Source organism: Wallemia ichthyophaga, assembly GCF_000400465.1.
Source record: "Wallemia ichthyophaga EXF-994 unplaced genomic scaffold scaffold4, whole genome shotgun sequence".
Classification (NCBI taxonomy): Eukaryota; Fungi; Basidiomycota; class Wallemiomycetes; order Wallemiales; family Wallemiaceae; genus Wallemia; species Wallemia ichthyophaga.
In genome coordinates, this window is record NW_008806277.1 from 521,545 (window position 1) to 541,816 (window position 20,272).

General features: G+C 44.6%; 8 protein-coding genes across 8 annotated transcripts; 5 read left to right on the plus strand and 3 right to left on the minus strand.

The window, feature by feature from the left end:
• Positions 1-415: 415 nt before the first annotated feature.
• Positions 416-3,934, minus strand: J056_003515 (MutS protein-like protein 4; the record flags this gene model as incomplete). The annotated part of the gene is made up of 18 exons (XM_009268738.1): positions 416-727; positions 778-1,397; positions 1,446-1,461; positions 1,508-1,624; positions 1,671-1,684; positions 1,731-1,742; positions 1,787-2,149; positions 2,196-2,283; positions 2,328-2,651; positions 2,695-2,766; positions 2,809-2,864; positions 2,914-2,985; positions 3,035-3,189; positions 3,237-3,272; positions 3,324-3,421; positions 3,464-3,591; positions 3,624-3,687; positions 3,731-3,934. The coding sequence occupies 18 exons, from the start codon at positions 3,932-3,934 to the stop codon at positions 416-418; spliced, it is 2,751 nt and encodes a 916-aa protein (XP_009267013.1).
• Positions 3,935-5,040: 1,106 nt separating this feature from the next.
• On the plus strand, positions 5,041-7,228 carry J056_003516 (uncharacterized protein; the record flags this gene model as incomplete). Its single annotated transcript, XM_009268739.1, has 4 exons — positions 5,041-5,192; positions 5,239-6,440; positions 6,487-7,049; positions 7,097-7,228. 4 exons carry the CDS (start codon positions 5,041-5,043, stop codon positions 7,226-7,228), a joined length of 2,049 nt encoding a protein of 682 aa, XP_009267014.1.
• A 202-nt stretch (positions 7,229-7,430) lies between these two features.
• Positions 7,431-11,127, plus strand: J056_003517 (ATP-dependent DNA helicase hus2/rqh1; the record flags this gene model as incomplete). The annotated part of the gene is made up of 5 exons (XM_009268740.1): positions 7,431-7,598; positions 7,647-10,577; positions 10,622-10,691; positions 10,736-10,859; positions 10,938-11,127. 5 exons carry the CDS (start codon positions 7,431-7,433, stop codon positions 11,125-11,127), a joined length of 3,483 nt encoding a protein of 1,160 aa, XP_009267015.1.
• Positions 11,128-11,379: 252 nt separating this feature from the next.
• Positions 11,380-12,347, minus strand: J056_003518 (Protein csh3; the record flags this gene model as incomplete). Its single annotated transcript, XM_009268741.1, has 2 exons — positions 11,380-11,427; positions 11,481-12,347. The coding sequence occupies 2 exons, from the start codon at positions 12,345-12,347 to the stop codon at positions 11,380-11,382; spliced, it is 915 nt and encodes a 304-aa protein (XP_009267016.1).
• Positions 12,348-12,485: 138 nt separating this feature from the next.
• Positions 12,486-14,258, plus strand: J056_003519 (Adenosine deaminase CECR1; the record flags this gene model as incomplete). The annotated part of the gene is made up of 4 exons (XM_009268742.1): positions 12,486-12,699; positions 12,748-12,834; positions 12,893-13,597; positions 13,651-14,258. The coding sequence occupies 4 exons, from the start codon at positions 12,486-12,488 to the stop codon at positions 14,256-14,258; spliced, it is 1,614 nt and encodes a 537-aa protein (XP_009267017.1).
• A 105-nt stretch (positions 14,259-14,363) lies between these two features.
• On the plus strand, positions 14,364-16,170 carry J056_003520 (T-complex protein 1 subunit delta; the record flags this gene model as incomplete). The annotated part of the gene is made up of 5 exons (XM_009268743.1): positions 14,364-14,435; positions 14,486-14,501; positions 14,552-14,581; positions 14,627-14,679; positions 14,731-16,170. 5 exons carry the CDS (start codon positions 14,364-14,366, stop codon positions 16,168-16,170), a joined length of 1,611 nt encoding a protein of 536 aa, XP_009267018.1.
• An 89-nt stretch (positions 16,171-16,259) lies between these two features.
• On the minus strand, positions 16,260-18,357 carry J056_003521 (Centromere protein C 1; the record flags this gene model as incomplete). Its single annotated transcript, XM_009268744.1, has 2 exons — positions 16,260-18,264; positions 18,317-18,357. The coding sequence occupies 2 exons, from the start codon at positions 18,355-18,357 to the stop codon at positions 16,260-16,262; spliced, it is 2,046 nt and encodes a 681-aa protein (XP_009267019.1).
• A 92-nt stretch (positions 18,358-18,449) lies between these two features.
• On the plus strand, positions 18,450-19,642 carry J056_003522 (tRNA-specific 2-thiouridylase MnmA; the record flags this gene model as incomplete). Its single annotated transcript, XM_009268745.1, has 2 exons — positions 18,450-18,492; positions 18,543-19,642. The coding sequence occupies 2 exons, from the start codon at positions 18,450-18,452 to the stop codon at positions 19,640-19,642; spliced, it is 1,143 nt and encodes a 380-aa protein (XP_009267020.1).
• Positions 19,643-20,272: the final 630 nt, after the last annotated feature.

The following is a 20,272-nucleotide window of genomic DNA, read 5'->3' on the forward strand; positions in this document are numbered from 1 at the left end:
TCAACATCTGTACTACTATGTTTGAAGTAGATATGTGGCATTGAACAAATTCATCGATACATACCCAAGGCTTCACTTTGTTATTGCGCATGGATACACAAATATAAGTCCTTTCGAAGTCTCTAACAAAATGGAACACTTCACACGAAATACTTGCGTTCCTCTCATCCATAAAAGGAGCGTTCTCATGGAGACTTTTGTTTAGAAATATCGGAAGAATTCCGAAAATTCGACAAATAAGTTTAAGCAGACTTGAACGATGAATTTTTCGGCTGAGTTTCTCGGCAAAAGTACCATCTCATTTCACTTCGGAACTTTAAGCTTTATATTACCACCTCAGTTTCGTATTTACGGATAATGAACTGATTTTACGCATTTCTTTCATTTAATAAAATGCTACATAATATTTACTATGCTAGTTGTCCTCTTCCTCAGATATAAACATCGGGGAGCTAGTGAGACCGTATGAAATCGATGAGCTGCCGTCATCAAATATTTCATTTGCATTCTTAGCATCATCAAACTGGTTCGAATCAATCTTATCTTCCACGTCCTCCTCAATGGCATCACTTTCATCCACATCTTCATTGTCTACAGCTTCGCTATCACCCAAGCCAGTACTCTCAAGAGTAAGAACCAGTTCACGCTGCAGTCTTGCTATGAAAGCCATCAAATCTTCGTAGCTCAGAGAACAATTGCTGCAAATCTGGCGCAATTTGGCTGTAATCTGCAAATTGAGCAGTCAGTAAAGCAAACAAGGCGCAGCCCAAGTCCTACAGAGAGAATAGTCTGTTTGCGAGTAGCAATTTTACGTGCTTGAACGATCACCCTGCAACTATCTTGTGCATTGTCTTCATTTGACAATTCGCCAACAATCCTACGCGCCTCATTCAGAACCTCGACAGGCAGTCCTGCAGTCTTGGCGAGTTGCAGTCCATAGTGCTGCTCATTAGACCTACCCTCGACAACTTTGTATTGGAAGTCCATTTCATTCGCTGGGTTTACCTCAGTAGTCAAATGCAAGGTGACGACTCCAGGCATGAATTGAAGATAGGTGGAAAGCTGTCTGAAGTGCGTAGCAAATAAAGCAAATGACTTGCGACGAATAAGCTCTTCGGCGATCGCGTAAGCTATGCCAAAGCCCTCGGATGGAGTCGTTCCTCGTCCTATTTCGTCTAGTATTACTAGAGTGTTGCAGGTCGAGGCGCTGAGTATAAGCGATACTGTGGCCATCTCGTGTGCGAATGTTGATAGATTTTGTTCGAGTATGTCGTTGTTGGTTTGACGCGATAGTATGCTATCCATCAACTTTATGCTTGCGTAATCTGCGGGTACGTAGCTACCGAGACCAGCCATAACGAGGATCAAAGCCACCATGCGCAGAAACGATGATTTACCTATATTGTAATTAGATAAGCACTAAGTGCACCCAGAAAATAGTTTACCTGACATGTTTGGACCCTTTTGTGTATTTTTAGACTTAGACTTATCTAGCATCTACACCTACTTCAATGATTTGGAAGTGACCAAAGTCGCTAAGAAACACATCATTGGAGACCAGCTTTTCTGACTCGATCTTCTCGAGCAGTGGGTGTCGTGCTGACTTGATCGCCAAGGTGTCGGTCTGATCGGGTTTAGCGTGAGGTCTCTCGTATGAACCATCTACCTACAAATTTAGGCTTGACTGAATTACAGCATAAGTAGAGAATTGGTTAGGTTAGCATACGCACCATAATCATGAACTAAGTTCTGTCAGCAAAGGATATTGACATGGTATAACACACACCTATAGCAGCGCTGGCGAGCGACAACAGCAAGTCGAGCATAGCGACAGCATCGCTCGCTATATATACTGACGATAGAGCCTCAACGACCACATCTCTGATGCTCAAAACACATTCCCTCGAAAGCATGTAAACCTCCTTGAGACAATCGTTTATCCTTGAATTGCGTTTCAGGAGATCGATAGAGGTGAATCTAATCCTACTTGCGTTGTTCTCTGACGGGTTTTTGGCTTTGACTTTCGCGCCGTACTTTGCAATATTGATAAACTCTTTCGGCAGATCGGCATCACCAAGATCGGATGTCTTGAGTGTCATGCTGAATGAGTTGTTGATGTAGATACATGTGATTGGAAGATCATAAGTTTCTTTTGTGATCTCAGAGGTGCGTGCATAAATACTTATTATGCCTACGCGCGTATTGACCCGTTACGTCAAACAAATCGTCTAAGTTCTCTCTGTATGTTTCTCTGGCAACATCAAGCAGCTCACATTGTTTGGCCTGGAAATTTAGTTACAGTTTCGAATTTTCAACATTAAACCCACCTTAATGGCATAAATTTTAGCATTGCGAGCTAACAGACCACCACATCGACCCATATTAACGTCTTCATGGATGTTTCTATCAATAGCAGCGACTACTTGACCAAAAGCATCGTCATAAAGATCCTGAAAAATATGTCGGATCGGGTAGATAGACACCGATGAGCTGACGTCTCGCAATTTTTTCAATAGTAATGACGTCGCGCCATCCAGTGCTGCGTGAACATTTGCGAGAGCATGTATGATAGAACGCATAGTCAAAAGCTGGCTGATGCGCTTTTCGATGTTTTGATCTTGTGAGACTGTCTTACTATCATTCTTCGAAACCTGAGTGCTGTTGGAAAAAGAAAATGTGACAGAGGTTACCAACTGCCATCAGCACCTTATCAACATCAATATTTTTGAGCGATTTGAGGGATGTTTGAATGGAATATAGAATGTCCTAGACGTGTCAACATACATTAATCAGCCTAGAAAAACCCACTTCATTCTCGACCAATTCTTTCACTGCACTTAAGCGGTTCTCGATGATGACTCTGTCTTAAGTGTGAAGTTGGCAATTTTCTGGAGATAAATGGCTATCACCCACCAGAAAGCGGTTGCAGAATTGAAGATTTGAGCAGGCGTTTACCCATTGGAGTATGGCAGCTGTCAAGAAGGCCTAGTAGGATTGAATTGATTGGAAGTTGCACCCTATTCTGACCGCTCACTCAGCATTGTGACGCCATTAGTGTTTGTAGCGCTCATAGTCAGCTCCAAGTCTTTTGCGGTCTGTGATTCGATGAACATTGTGCCTTCATGTTCTTGGTAGGTGATGCTGAGCGAGTGCGGAGAGTATATGACTGCCTGTACAGACTCGAGATAGCTTGTAAAACCATTAGGTGATATTTTGCAAGAGTTAAGGCATATTACCTAAATAGTGCGGATGCAGCGGCTATAGCATAGTACCTTGGGTGCGATGTTTATAGAAATTCACTTAGTCATAACATCAACACCCACTTCGCTCTTAAAATCATTAGCGCAGCATCTTTATGGGCGTCTTCCACAATGAATCGCTCAATGTCTTCCAAACCCTTGACATCATTGAATTGCTTTCTCTGAATGATATTAGATAGATATGTTTTGTGAAAATCACCCACCTGCATGCTTTTGATGTTAACAGGCTTGTGAGTCTCCAGCAGCTCTGCGACAAGGAGGCTCTTTGACGACTGGTCTGTAGAAGTCTTCCCGACAGACGTATTGCACACCAAAATAGTGCAAGGCGTGTCTGCCAGATTGTAAGCAAGTCATAAGATATACCAACAGCACACCCGCGTAAGCTGATATGATGCAAAGTCTTGAGATAAGTCACCGAGTCAGCGATCTACCATCTGTCAGTGGCGAATGTCGCAGAGGAGATAGTTGACTTGTGTGAGCGTAATTCGACCGGTGTGGTTGTTGATGGCCGCCAATCCAACCTGGTGGGTAACGTCTCTGCTTTCGAGCAGGGCTATCGACCACTCGTTGGAGATAGCAGATATTGCGTCATCGTCGTCCATGGCGAGGGAATGCGTGTGATTCTTGACAGATATGGCTCTGATAGAATGTGAGGGATCTGGTTGGGCGTTCATCTCTGATAATTTCGTTGATTTCCTGTCCATCTCTGCGAGTTGCTGATTTGAGATGGACGTCGTGAAGCAAGAAGGGAGTAGACTTAAAGTTGCAATAGCTAGATATTACATTGAAAACTTATTTGAAATACACTTCTAATACTGACGTCATACGCGGCATCGACGCAGGAGCCGGGAGCCGGAAGCAGCGAAAAGACTAAAGCGTTCAGAAGGGCGGGAACTGACTTGTCACTCGAATCGTCTTCAATTTCTACCTGGAAAAGGAGGACAACAATTGGTGTAGCCTTAGCGACTTGCACTAAACTAAAACGATTTCAGCAGCAATAGAATGCGCGCTTATAACTTTGCTTATAAAGACTAAGTCTTTTTATTCAATGTTCCAGAACCTCTGTAACGCGTGTTGGCCAAATATCGCTAACAGGATATCGCTCATAGCGCACAGACTTCGCAATCCATATTATCCGAGACTTATTTGTGTAGGCAGATTAGCTTAGAGGTGCAATTGCCGCAGACTAATCCGAGGGATATAGGATCGAATGCTGATAGCGTGATCAAGCGTGGTATGCTCAGACGAAGAATCCTAGACAGACGACACTTCGGATAAAAGATGGGAATCATGTGATACTTCGATAGAGATCGATGCATAATCAGTTCCAGACGAAGCCGCTGTGCAGCGACTGATGAATTCGAACGGATGCCGTGCAGCGGCGCGGCGCTAACTAAGGTTGGCCGTGGCCATAGCAAAATTTCAAAGGAGAAAAGAGTAAAGGTAATGCTTGGATGGCCGGGTGCGTCTCAAAGCCTTAGGATTTATTGGCTGCCTTTTCCATAAATTTGACGGAATTACTTGTTAAGGTTGATTCAGCTTCTTAGGCTTGATCTTCGGAGACCAAGTGGTTAGATCGCTGAAATTTCAAAAAAAAAAACCCAAAGCGTGGCTCTTGTTTACCGGACAAGCTACAAGATTTTTATTTGATTACTGCTTCTGGTTGAGATACGCACTCTTCTGAACAAGATAGTCTGCCGGACAGGCTTTGAATTACAGCTTTATGAATAATATCGAACAGCCTATAAAACCACCAAGGACTTCTTCTTTGTCTTACGATATGGTCAGCAGGTCAGGCAAGTCGACGCCTGATTCCAACTCGCTGGCTTCATACACTCAGTCGTTGAATTTATCAAGTAATACTCCAACTAGAACCCATCCTTACGCTTCAGAGGACTATTACTCTGGTGATACTATCAGTGCCAGCGATGGGTGCGTCTCTGCTATCTCTATATACTTTCTCTCACTCCCGCTACAGTCTAGCTTCCATTGACTGTACCCAGACTGATTTCTTTTATAACCAAGACATGCTTGGCATTCCCCAGCCAGATAGCGTCCACGTTCCTCTTAATACGCAGCACCCGTACCAGATTTCAAGACCTCCAAGCTTGACTTCTCTTTCTACCTCTGATAAAACCTCTATTAGCTCCACCAAGCGATTCGAACCTCCTTCTCCCAACTACCCAAATCAGTCCTTTGAACCTCCTCCAAAGTTTTCGAGGCTCGCTCAGTTCAATAAGGCTGCAAATGACGTAGTCAATCTCAACGGTGATACAAGCTCTGTTTACTCCAGAGCTTTGCCTCAATATTCTCATCACCCATCTCCCTTGTCTTACACCACCACCGCTCCGTCTGATCAGGATTTATTGGGTTTGCCTCAGCAATACCAGTCAAACATGCCCTGCTATCCTCCAGTTCCTTCTCCTCAGTATAGTAGCAACATACCTGACTACTACAACAGCTCGTACTACCCAATGTCGACTCCCATGTCTCAGACTCCAGGTCCTCAAAACCGCAAGTCTAGGTCATCGAGTGTGTCACAAAATTCATGCTATTCGCAGCATTCGAATGTCTCAAACATGTCAAATCACTCAACCAATTCCAGAGTCTACGGCGGTTGGGGAGCTCATCAACCACAGCTCGCCATGACCGGTATTCGACAATCCCATGTCCCAGCACCGACCCGGATATCTTCTCTAGATCATACCCAGCTGTTTGCTCCAGATGTTACTCAGATAGAGTCAGATGTAATGTCCTCGACTCCTATGTCGGGCGTTCTCAGTCCTGATATGGCTTATGCGAGCAGCATTGCAAGCGATGGCGCAAGCCTGTCTGACAGCATGTCAGGTAGTATGTCTGGCAGCGTTGCTCCAAGTATTGCGACAAGCATGTCTGCCGCATCAGATACCGGTCCCATGTCGATACGTCCTATGCCGATCAGGAAGAGAGCACAAACACTCGCTACATCTAATCATCCAATGCCTCCTTACCTGCGGCAATCAAAAAACCACCACCCTTCGATACTTGAGACTATGGACAGCAGCAAACCACGACCCCGGTCGCGTTCTTCGACGATGAGCAGTGGCGATGACGGTAGCCAGATGACTTCGTTCAATCCGGAATTGAAGGATGTGCTAGATGATATTTTCTTCCAATTTATGAACGATCTCTGCTCAGACTGTGAGTTTTGATTTTGTTTATTTTTGTTTTACTGACACGAAACTAGTGGGAGCCACGGATTCGCGAGGAGAGCTAATACACCAGACGCTCATGGCAAAGAAGATGGAAAAGCTAGATCAGCTGGATGAGTTCCGGCCTTTCAAATTCCGTATTCAAGCATTTACGTCAGCGTTCCAAGATCGCTTGCTCCAGCACAATATTGATGAAGGTATCATGCCGTCAAAGCGCGTAAAAGTATACCTATGGTCATCGCCTTTTATATCTCGGTTCAACGAGGATGGAAAGAAAGCCAAGAGCAAGGGTAATCATATATGGAACATAAGTGCGAAAAAAGACCGGCATAACAATTGCTGGGTATTTGAAGAATTCTCGCCTAGGATCACTGGTGAACCGCCCAAGGTAGCGTATATTGGAGTGCCTTGGTCGTTCACGCCGCGATTGTGGGATCCACGGAACTCATTTGCTCAAATCAAGCCAACATTTAGCTCTCCCGCACTACCACCTTGGCTCAGTTGGGTATCTAGACCAAGCACGCGAGGAAGTACGCGGGGAGAGATAGTCCACACACTCACAGGTATTCCCGACGTGACAGCAACAACATCCGAAATAGTAATTGAGGCCACATACGTCTACAATGGCTTACCACACAAATTAAGCAAGACATTCATTCTTTACACAGCGAATCAGACCTCGTTGCCACTGCAAACACAGCCAACGGGACTGCCAACCATAAAAAGTTCTCCTATCGACACATCAGCACAGGGTCTAACGTATTCACCGTCACCTGAGCATGATGAAATGCAATAGGTAGTGATAGCGGGAAGCGTTCACGATGCCTGACACTTTCTTTAATTTGTAATTTTTAAATCTTGTTTCCTGAATAATGCATACATAAAATTGATAGTAAATCACATAAGCTGTTGAGATATCATTGAAATCGCGTCTCGGCTGAACATTGGTCGCGCAACGCTCCTTGATAATAACCACCGTATGCAAGTGCGCAACAATTTGGAGGATTTGAGACGCAGACTGGGGCGTCCAGAGGCGTCATCCACGCCACTGTCTTCGTCGAAAGTGCCTATCAAAATCGACGACGACGAGCCCGTGGCGAGCAGCGGGAGCGGGAGCGTGAGCAGCAAAATAAACAAGGCGAACAAGGTTTGTATAGGCAGGAGCTAAGAACAATTACACTAATATTCATCATAGTTCAAGCCAGCAGCAGTTACATCTCCCGCAAGTTCCGGCGATCACCATCCAGTTGCGTCGACATCGAGGGCAGTGCCCGACTCGCAACAGAAGCGTGCACCGTCTTCGACGCCAGCGCAAGAGCCATCTAATAAGCGTTCACGCCAACAAACCCAACAAATCCAGCACTCCCAGCCGTATCTGCCCAAAGCCTCGAATGGAACTATCACCTACGCTGACGACTCGGATGATCTTATAAATGATACCTTTACAGGAGATGTCCTGAATGGCTTGGACAGTCAGGAGCCGCTGCCCAAACCCGTGGAGAAGCTGGAGAAACAAGAGGCGCCTATGAGGAAGGTCCGGCAGTATAATACAGACCTCGATTCGCTCGAGATGCCCGTAATACAAAACATGCTTTGCACAACGCTAAAGAAGAAGGACGCGGTTATGCAGGAGCTGCTGTCGTTCTATGAAGATGATATTGTTGATGGCACTGTCGATCGCGATTATCTGCGCAGTGAGCAGCAGCGACTGCAAGACCGAATTGAAAGTCTAGAGAATGCACTCGGCCGAGTGAAGAAAGTAAACGGTGTAAGCAGTACGGCAGCGAGTATGCATGGAAGCTCACAAAGCAATGCACCTTCAAAGCAAGTACGGCAAGAATGGCAAGTACGGCAAGAAAGACAAGAAGAACAAGAGCCGGTGGACGTAGACTCATCACCCGTCGCAACCAAGCGTCCAGCAATGTCTCTGCGGAGAGAGCCCCTTGGAAGTGTAACAAACGAAGATCCACCAGCTTTGAGTAGGTCAAAATCTTCTATCATGCCCTTTGCAGACAATATGATGGACCTCGATGGCGTCGACCTGCAAAGCCCAATACTGTCAGACGAAGATGTGGCAACTTCCAAACATATGCAAGTTTTGCGGAATGCACCGCAGATACAAGAATGTAGCGATATACCCGACGAAGACGATGTCAGTATCATGGAGCCATCTCCAAAGCCAACTAACCCACCGCCACCTGCTCCGAAGGCGGAAGATTATCCTAGATATACATGGTCCAGAGACGTAGAGAAGGTTATGCATGATATGTTCAAACTGAATGCATTCCGTAAAAACCAACGAGAGGCTATAGATGCGACGCTTGATGGTAGAGACGTGTTCGTTCTGATGCCAACGGGTGGTGGTAAGTCTGTCTGCTACCAAATACCTGCATGTGTCGATTTAGGAAAAACGCGTGGTGTCTCGATAATTGTATCACCGTTATTGTCTCTTATTCAGGACCAGGTGCAGCACTTGGTCTCAAGAGACATTCCGTCATACGCCTACTCTGGTGCGACAGCGCTTCCCGACAAGAGAGCCATCCAGGATGACTTGCGGCGACCTAAACCAGTAACGAGACTGCTGTACGTCACACCTGAAATGCTTGGACAGAGTGGCGCTTTCAAGGATATTCTTCAGCAGCTGCACGCCAAGAGCCAACTTGCTAGGTTTGTCGTAGACGAAGCTCACTGTGTCAGTCAATGGGGTCATGATTTCAGGCCGGACTACACGAATCTCGGACAACTGAGAGACGAGTTCCCAGGAGTGCCGTTTATGGCTCTCACAGCGACTGCCAACGAGCGCGTTAAGACAGACATCAAGAGCAGTCTCAAGATGAGGGGCTGCGTCGAGCTGAAATCATCCTTCAACCGCAAGAATCTCTTTTACGAAATAAAACCGAAGCACGGAAAGCAAGTCTACGCTGATATACAAAAACTCATCAACAGTAAGTTCAAAGGACAGACGGGAATCATATATTGCTCGTCCAAACGCTCATGTGAAGATGTAGCAAGCAAGCTAAAGCAAGAGTACGGTTTACCTGCTCAACACTACCATGCAGGACTGAGTCGTGAAGATCGCACTAAAATACAATTGAACTGGCAAAAAAATAGGTTTTTGATCATTTGTGCGACTGTTGCCTTTGGTATGGGTATTGACAAGCCAGATGTCAGATTCGTGATTCACTTTTCACTGCCTCAGTCATTGGAGGGTTACTATCAAGAGACTGGAAGAGCTGGAAGAGATGGCGAACACAGTCATTGTGTGCTTTACTTTGCGTACAAAGATACGACGACAATCAACTTTCTGATCGACAACGGCGACGGTACACACGAGCAGAAGGCAACACAGAGATCAAACCTCAGACAAGTCGTACAATTCTGCCTGAACAAGACAGACTGCAGAAGAACACAAGTGCTTAACTACTTTGGTGAACAGTTTGATCCGAGGAAGTGCCACAAGACGTGTGATAACTGCTTTGAAGGCGTTGGTACAGAGAAGCAAGATGTTACAGAAGAGTCCAAGAATGCGGTGTCTTTAGTGAAGGAGGTGTTTAAAGATGGCGTGACGATGCTGCACTGCGTTGATGCGTTCAAAGGATCAGGCGCTGCCAGAATCAGAGACAAGGGGCACGACAAGATACCTTCATTCGCCAAAGGCTCACACATGGAGAAGGGAGATGTGGAGCGGCTTTTTCAGCTTCTGTGGACTGAGCAGGTGCTTGGTGAACGCTACGAGCAGAACAAGCAAGGCTTCACCAATGCATACATCAAGCTCGGCTCGCAGTACCAGCAAGTGTTGAATGGGAAAAAGAAAATCTTCATGACAGTTGGGAAAATGAGCCAGCGCAAGACGAATGGTGGTAGTGGTGTCGGAGCAAGAACGTCGAGGAAATCTCGCCAAGAGGAAACTGATGAGGAGGAGATTGATTCAGACGATGACCACGACGAGAGCTTCGTGCAAAGCACTGCGAAAAATGGAGGATTCACGACGTTCAAGCATCGGTCTAGACAGAACCAGCAGAATCGCATCGATGTTGCTGACTCTGATGAAGAGATTGACTTGACGGGTGGGGATACAGCTATCCACAGTAATTGCTTGGAGGATCTAATGCAGTTGAAGATGAAGGTGGGTTAGTGGAGCTTTAGTGTGAGGAGACTAACAACTATCAGCTTATCAGAAATGGCAAGCCACAGCCGTCGGATGATACGCTCGAGACACTATCATTGACGCTGCCAAATTGTAAGTGGTTGTGGTTGGTTGTCAAATAACTAACTTCATTCAAGCTTTGAAAGAGATATTCAATACTGAAGGTATTGATGATGACAATTACGATGTGGGGTATCTTGAGGTCACGAAGAAGTACAACAAGACGAAACCAATGAGTCGTAAACCATCGACGTATGCAGAGTGAGTGGGATGTGCACAATGCATTCAACTTGTTTAGTTGTAGTGCGTCTTGGGTACCCCTTCTTACACAAACAACAGCACGTCATCGTCAGCTATAACACCTGGATCACTTGCATCAAAATTCTCATACAAAGTGCCAGACACGAGCTACAACAACAGCATGACATCAAGCAAAAGCACCACGAGCAAATATAATAAGTCAGACAACAGGAAGTCATCTGGAGGGTCTGGCGGTGGAATCAGAGCAATGGTTCCAGGGAGGAGGTGAGATGGTGGAATGAGATAAATTATTGCGCATAAAGAAAGAGAATAAAATTATATCATGTATTTGTAGATATGTATAGAAATTTGTAACGATTGTGTTGGAGTTAAAATACGAATTAGTCAGGGTTATATTGTGTATGGTGTATTGAGTAAATGTATGTTACAGATTGAGAAAAAATGATGTGGTATGAAGTTTTGAACCTTTGTAGTTGAGATTAGAATTTAATACGCGAAATCAAGACAAGAGCGCGTGTCTTTAGTTGAAAATGCTTGAGACGACACCAGCACCAGCACCGAATCCAACCTGTTTAATATGAAGTGGTTAATAAGGATAAAATGCCAAACAACAAGACTCACACCACCAGCAAACGAGTTACCCATAGTAGAGCCCAATTTCTTGAACTTGTTGTTTTTCTTTGGATCTTCAGGCTGCTGGACGTAAGTAGAAGGACCAGCGGCAGGTGGAGCAGGAGGTTGAGGGTATTGCTGGCCAGGTTGAGGATAGCTTTCCGCGTAAGTAGAAGCGCCGTAAGATATACCAGGAGGGCCATTGTAGGAAGGAGGTTGAGCATCCTTCTCCTTCTCACCGCCAAATGTAGAGGATGGAGGAGCAGCTGGAGGGAGACTGCGCAGCTGAGGGTTCGCACCAATTCTCTCTACTCTGTTGCTAGGGAAGAGACCCTCTGCGCCGGTAGATTCACTGCGACCTTTCCACCAATCAGCGTTAACCTCCTCGATAATGTTGATAGTGTCGCCCTTCATAAGACGCAGATCAGAAGCCTCACCTGAGTAATCCCAGCGCGCAACACACTTTTTCAAAGCTGGGATTGGGGCGGGCATAGGAGCTTGTGGAGGTGGTGGTGGTGGTGGATGGCTGATTTGCTGTGGCTGGTGGGCGTTGTGGTGGGTGGCTGGGGTTGGATAGACTTGGGGTGGACCTGGTGGACTTGGTAGAGGAGATTCTTTGTTGTTCTTTTGGCTGAGACTGCCTCGTCTGCTCATCGTTGGTAAGCTCGCCTGGCTGTTAAACGGAGCCGGCTGGACAGCTAGGCCAGAGGAGGGAACGCCTGATCTTTCAGAGTTAGCGGTGTTGCTGGATGGATTGGACAGCTTGAGCTTGATCAGCCTGGCGTCGGACGCGTTGAGGACACCTTGAGTCAGCAGGAAATCGACTTGTGCGGATATGTTGTTGATAATGAAATCGAGGTAGGCGTTTTCAGACATATTCTAATTTACTGTGTGTGTATGCGTAAGCCTATGAAAAGCTGTTGGTCGTCGTAGTAAAGAATGCATATGCGGCTAGGCTAGCTTCATTCCTACCCGGCACTTAATTTGAAGGCAGAAATATCGAGGACAGTGATAATGGAGAAGCTAATGAACAAATATTCAGAACGCAGGGAAGAGCTACTGGGATTTGAAAATAAATTTAAACTCGATTACAGTGAGCAGGATAACATCAAATTTCATCCCGATTACAGTTTCGCCGTGGAATTCGTGGACCGCGTTAGGTGCTATGAGTGGTACAATCTCTGGTTTAAAGCTCAGCATACAGAAGTAGGGGCCCCATTCCTTGACAGTGAGAATGGCGTTGCGATGGCCGTTCGGCGCTGATATCAGCCTTTAGCCAAAAACATAATCGCGAAAACGAAGCTGTTTGAATTAATCAAGAAAATGCCCAAAGGCGGTCTCTTGCACGCCCACACTGATGCATGTGAGTGATGCACTTGCTATAGTCACATGTCTGACCTTTGGATTACTTTGCAATACAGCCGTGCCATTGGGCGATGTATTCAAAATAGCTCATAAGTACGGTGCATTTATACAAATCAAGTCCACACATCCTCTCACTCAACACAACATACATTTTGGATTGGCTAAGATTTCGTTCAGGCCAGCTAATCAAGACAAACTGCCTTCTATAGATGCTAGTGTTATGCTGACTGAAAGCTACGAAACCGGAACTTGGTGCAACTACAATCAACTCGCTCAACTCGCTCAACACCCCGACAATAACAATATAATACCGTTTATTGAGAAACAGATGCTGATTACTGCAGAAGAAAGCTACATCACGCACAATACAATGGGCAAGATATGGTCAAAGTTTGGCAGTTGCTTTGGTGTTCTCTCTGGTCTTATAGCATTCGAACCCATCTGGGAAGAATATATAAAGCGACTTGTGCTGAGATGCGTTGAAGATGGTGTTGGGTATGTAGAAACCAGGTTGCTCTTGATCAACGAGTTGTCTTACGACGTTAACTGCAACCTCCGTTTAACGCGTCGTGACTCTATCTTGATTTTCTTACGCGGCGTCGAATCAGCGAAAGATGTACTTCGGGAGGAAGGAAGACTGGATAAATTCTATGGCATAAATATTATATACTGCACACTGCGATTCGTCAGTGAAGATGAGTTGTGGAATGCTATGTTAACATGCTTAGACATATACAAGGAGTTCCCAACGCTTATCAAAGGTGGGCGAAGTGTGATGAGGCGAAACATAAACTCATACTGCTTTGCTTATTAGGATTTGATTTGGTTGGGCATGAGGAGTCACCCTCCGGACACACACTCAACGACTACCTTGAAACTCTGCTACGCTTCCAGCAAAAGCAAATTGAGGAATTTGGAGATATCAAGATACCTTATGTCTTTCATGCAGGAGAGACACTGCACGATGGGAGTATCGTAGATGACAATCTCTATGACGCGCTGTTATTAGGAACGCGAAGGATAGGACACGGTTATAGTCTATACAAGCATCCAACTCTTATGCAGATGTGCAAAGAGAAAGGAGTTTGTGTAGAGAGCTGTCCAATCTCAAACGAGGTATTGAGATTGACGGGAGGGATTGGAAACCATCCAATCACATGCCTGATAAATCATGGAGTACCGGTGACACTATCCAGTGATGATCCTGCGATATTCCAGAACGCCATCTTATCTTATGATTTCTATATGCTAATCAACCACTCAAACAAGACAAATCTTGGGACACTCAAGGTACTGGCAAGGAATTCAATAGAGTACTCGCTGATGGATGAGGAAGATAAAAGCAGAGTCAAAGGAAAGTGGGAACAAGATTGGGAGGAGTATGTTCGCTGGTTGAGAAGACAGGGAGAAGAGTGGAAATGAGAGGACAACAAGGAATAAAGAGGCCTACATTCATGTACAGCTGGATTGTAAATATTTCATTTTGTAAATACACTCAAACGTATCTTGGTTCAAACAGTCAAGATAATGTCAGTGGCAGCAGCACCACCACCACAGCCAGCGGGCGTGGATGTAAACAGCAGCTCCTTCAAGGATAAGGTGGGATTTCATTTGCTACCAGCGTGTACATTTCTCATGATCAACTCCAGGGCAAGCCAATGGAAGGTTAGCGAAGGGAGTTTAGATTGGTTGTAAATTGCTGACGGTGAATTTAGTACGCTTGTCTAATATGACAGCAGCGAAGAGTGTGTACTAGCCAATTGAATCCACTTAACTCTAACACCTCCCAGCAATTTCCTCAGTCGTTAGATCTTCACTCGGTCCAAGAGGTCTTGATAAGATGGTGAGCTTAGCTTCTGCTTATTAGCATACTCTTGCTAATTCGCCCACTCAGATTCAAACTTCAAACGGCGAAGTCATTGTCACAAATGACGGTGCAACCATTCTCAACCACATGGCAGTTCTCCACCCAGCAGCGCGTATGCTCGTTGAACTCTCAAAAGCTCAAGATGTCGAAGCAGGTGATGGTACAACATCAGTCGTTGTTTTGGCAGGCAGCTTGTTAGGCGCGGCTGAGAAGATGTTGGGTAAAGGTATACACCCAACTATCATTGCAGAATCATTTCAATCAGCTGCTGCAAAAGCTGTTCAAGTTTTAGAAGAAATTTCCATACCAGTTCAGTTAGATGACAGAGACGCGTTGTTGAGAGCTGCTACTACCTCTCTTAACTCGAAGATTGTCTCTCAGTACTCCAACGTACTCGCTCCAATCGCTGTCGATGCTGTCAGGAAATTAGCTTCCGAGGAGTCCACTAACGTTGATTTGCGCAACATTCGCACCGTAAAGAAGGTCGGTGGTACTATCGATGACACTGAACTCGTTGATGGTCTCGCTCTTGAGCAACCTGTTGTTACTTCTGCAGGTGGTCCAACTAGAGTAGAAAAAGCAAAAATTGGTTTGATTCAGTTCCAGTTGTCGTCACCAAAACCAGATATGGATAACAAGATTGTTGTCAACGATTACAGACAGATGGACAAGATTCTCAAGGAGGAGCGTCAATATTTGTTGAACATGTGCAAGAAGATTAAGAAGACAGGTTGTAATGTCTTGTTAGTGCAAAAGTCTATTCTGAGAGATGCTGTCAATGATCTCTCCCTGCACTTCCTCTCAAAGTTGAAAATTATGGTTGTCAAGGACGTTGAAAGGGATGAGATTGACTTTATTTCAAAGTCTACTGGATGTAAACCAATTGCAGACATTGAACACTTTAGTGAAGATAAATTAGGACAGGCAGATTTGATTGACGAAGTGCACAAGAATGGTGCTAAATTTGTCAAGATTTCAGGTCTCAAGAATCCAGGTAAGACAGTATCGATACTTTGCACTGGTGCAAACAACCTCGTACTTGAAGAGTCACAACGTTCATTACACGACGCTTTGTGTGTTGTTAGATGTTTAGTCAAAAAGAGATTCCTCATAGCCGGAGGTGGTGCACCAGAGATCCACATTAACAGAAAACTAAGTGAAATCGCCCAGACGCTCAAAGGGATGGAAGCATACTGCTACCATGCTTTTGCTGAGGCTTTGGAGGTTATACCAACAACACTGGCTGAAAACGCTGGTCTGAACCCTATAGCTATAGTAACGGAATTGAGAAACCGTCAAGCAAAGGGTGAGATTACGACTGGTATTAATGTAAGAAAGGGTATGGTTAGCGACATTAAGCAGGAAAACGTACTTCAACCACTCTTGGTCACTACAAATGCACTTGAGCAAGCTACTGAGACTGTTTCACTTTTGTTGCGTATTGATGACTATAGCATTAGTCGTTAGATGGTGTTTTTAAGATTTACATTTTGTTATACATTCTATTCAATAAACAAAAAGCAAATTATATTATTACATAATTATCATTACATGAGTTAATCTGATAAATAAGCAAGTCTGCGAGGAGGTGGAGATTGACTGGAGGTGGGTGATGCGACGGATGAAGGCGATGAAAAGGAGATTGAGTGGGCTTGTGAGGGTGGAGAGCCATTTGATTGGCTGCCTGCATCGGCATCGCTCTCATCACTTTCCTGTTCACTTTCTTCCTGCGGTGGATCATATAACCTTGCTTTGGTGGTAGCGGCGTTGGCACTGGTATTAGTAACAACTTTGGAATTACCCTCGACTGGCTCAGGTATGCGTATCTGAGTGAAAAAGAGCTTAAGGTGTGAGTTACCGATATTGCGTATCTTGTACTGATTCATGCGCGGTATGTAGAAACTACCACCAAGACTAATATTAAATTCATGGCTTTGATTCAATCCTACTCTTGCAGCACCATCAATAATGTAGAAAACGTAGCAGTTATCATTAGATTCCTTATATGGCTTCTCCTTACCTTTATCAATGACCATCACACCAGAGGCCATATGCTCAGGTTCTTGGAATATCTTCTTGAACTCGTATTCTTTTTTCAAATCGTCAATCTTTAAGTGTTTTTCCCTATATGCAATATCCCTTTTGATAGTCTTGCCTGATTTATTCTTGACGGGGTAGGATGTGGTTGTGTATTTTTCTAGTGTCTTGTGCAGCTCTATCTCCTTTTGTTTGTTGTTCCTAGCGGCAGATTGTGCAGCACGCTTCTTACGCTCTTTTAGTGATGTTTGGGTTTGCTGTGTTGATTGTACTACTGGTGGTGGTGCGATAATATTCCCAGCAAAGTCAGTCCGCTCGAGCGCCCATTCTGCCAGTGGTCGGTGACGGGGACGAGAGGAGCGACGTAGAGCATCTGCTTCATCGTTGGTTTTATTTGAGGTGGTCTTGGTGACGTTTTTGGAAGTTTCACGAGTGTCAATCTGCCTCCGTTTCTTTTTGTCTATTTTTGCATCTTCTTTTTTCCTGCTTTCCTCCTGGATGTTATTTTCAGAGTCAGATTCGAGCATATTATCCACGCCATTAGCATATCCGAGTTCAGGTTCAGGTTCAGGCTGATATTCCTGATCGAGAATGATAGAATCGTCATCGCCACCATCATTGATGTGGATAGGGGCGCGTGGGGGTGATGGGGAATATTGCTGGTCGTATTGATCAAGTTGCTCGGGTTGCATAGGGTGTTCAGGCTGTTCAACAGTACTTTCATCACCTTGCTTTCTTTTACCCTTGCTGTGTCTACGTATACGATCTAAATATTCTTTCTCGTGGTCTTCATGATCAGATGGATCCATGGGGGTTGGTCTGCGCTCTCTAATTTTTTCACCACTCGTCCTTCTATCCTTGCGTTGGTCGGTGGGAGAGTTTTCAGAGTGAGGTTTCCGTTTCTTGGAGGAGGAAGTGGCACTTTTATCTTTTTTGTCTGTTTTATCTGATTTGTCTTTTTTATCCTTTTTGACTTTTTTATTAGCAGTACTTGTATCAAAGTTCCTTTTGCGAGACTTTTCAACCTCTCTACGCTCCTCATCAGCTGCATGTTCTTCATCCTGCTGCTGCTGAATGATCCGATCGTGTTCCATTCTGCGTACGCGCTGGCGACGTTCATTGAGCTCATTGTCTTGATCTTGGTGAGAGAGCTGTCTACTATCTCTGTCCCTTATCGGTGGTTGGAGGGGCTGTGAAGAGGGAATTTTGTTGTAAAATTGGTAAGTATGAAACTCAGAATCAGAATCAGCATCTTGAGCATCTTGTGCCTCACGAAGAAGACGTGAAGTGAGGAGAGAGTGTCTGGGTTTGCGATTGGAGTGTTTCATTAACGATCTTGGAGTGACTTGTTCGCTGTTGACGATATCCATGGTGGAGTTATTGTTGTTGTTGCTACCACTAGCACTAGCACTATCAGCACCACCACTACCACCACCGCCATTGAAACCCTCTGAAAAGAATTCATCTAGGTTCTCCAATCCATCGTCATCCTTTGTGACGCTGCCAACGCGAATACCAGTCTTTCTGTAGGTGAATGATTAGACGGATATAGATATATTTATTAGGGAGTACACACCTCCCAACAACACCGATATCATCATATTTAAATTTAGACATGATAAAAATAAATTTAAATTTATTTTATTTATTTATTTATTTATTCTCAGTTGATGGTTTATATTCAAGTTGGTTGATAATCTACACACGCTATGTTGGGTAGACTGAGCAGCGCAACCAATCAAAATAAGCGAGGTGGATATTGATTGATTATCTGGAATAATCCACTCACAACCCACTCACAGCCATTATTGCAATGTCTGGTGGCGTTGATTCTTCCGTGGCTGCTGCTCTACTATCCCAGCAATCTAGCTACACTGTACAACCAGTATTCATGCGTAATTGGGATACACGCGATGAATACACACACTCCACTCCCGGTGGTGTTAAAGGTTGTGAATGGGAGATTGACTATGCCAATGCAAAAGCTGTATGCACTCATCTAAATCTCCCTCAACCCCAGCTAGTTGATTTATCTAGCGAATATTGGCTTCGTGTTTTCTCTCCCAGTCTCGATATTTGGCGTAATGGTCAAACTCCAAATCCTGATATCGCATGCAATCGTCATATTAAATTTGATGCTTTGGCACATAAAGTTTTGAAAGGCGATGATGACGTACTTGTTACTGGTCATTACGCACAGGTGGACACACTTACTGGCACTCTAAGCAGAGCCGTTGATAGAAATAAAGATCAAAGTTACTACCTTTCTGCCGTCAACAAAAACATACTAAATAGGGTCCTTCTCCCACTCGGATCACTTCATAAACAACACACGCGCTTTTTAGCTCACTCACTCAACCTCCCTAATGCCAATAGAGATGAGAGTATGGGTATTTGCTTCATTGGAGAGCGTCGTCATTTTGGTAGTTGGTTGGATGACTATATTCACACCAAAAAAGGCCTCTTCATCACCCCACACGGCCATTCCCTCGGTGAGCACAACGGTTTACATCACTATACTATAGGGCAGAAGGCACGCATTGGTGGTGTACCGAAGAAATTATATGTCGCAGCCAAAAAAGGTAATGACGTCGTCGTAGTAGACTCACCACAACATAACCTCCTTAAATGCAAAACAATAATCACACATGCTGACATTAACTGGTTGGTTTCCATGGATCATCTCCCAAACACCCCTTTCGAGGCTACTGCACAGGTGAGACATAGACAGCTTGAAAGTAGGTGTACTGTACAAGTAGAGCATGACCATTTGATGGTCACTTATCAACATTTTGAAATGGCAGTCGCACCTGGACAAACATGCGCCATTTACATGGGTGATGTGTGTATCGCGAGTGCGACAATAGACAAAACAATTAGTGTGGATGGGATATTACATTAAATTTTATTACAACTGCAAATACTCTGCTATGAACACCCTCATTATTCCATTCCAGCGTTCCATAGTCGGTATATCCAGCGCATCTCTGTCATCTTCCGCTTTATGCCATACAGAGGGGAAAGGTGAAGGTATTATGTGTAATATGGGTACCCCTCTGTGTAAGAAAGGAAGATGGTCATCGCTTACCCCAGATCGAGATGTTGTATTTTTGAAAAAGTTAGATTGAAAATTATTCAGTGTGTCAGATTTAGCAAATTCATTAACACGCTTTTCAATATCAATTAATCTATCATGCAGCCATTTAGTCGTTGAGAAGTAATTAGGAATAGATGGATTGTTTGCACCTAGCAAATCCAACAAAACCAAATGATCAATACGGTCGAGTTGAGTGGGTAGTGGTTTTAGTTTGCGTGGATGTATGCTAGACTCCTGTCTGTCTACATACTCACTATCCAATGTTTCTGCATAATGTTTTGCCCCATAGATGCTGTCATCATTCGACCAATTGACGAAAGCTTCTTCACCATCGAAAAAGATGAACTGAAGGGAGAGAGATGAGTCTAATGAAGACAACAAAGGTGTAAAGTAGTCAGCCAAATCGAGTAATAGTGAGCAGGGGAATGCAGAATC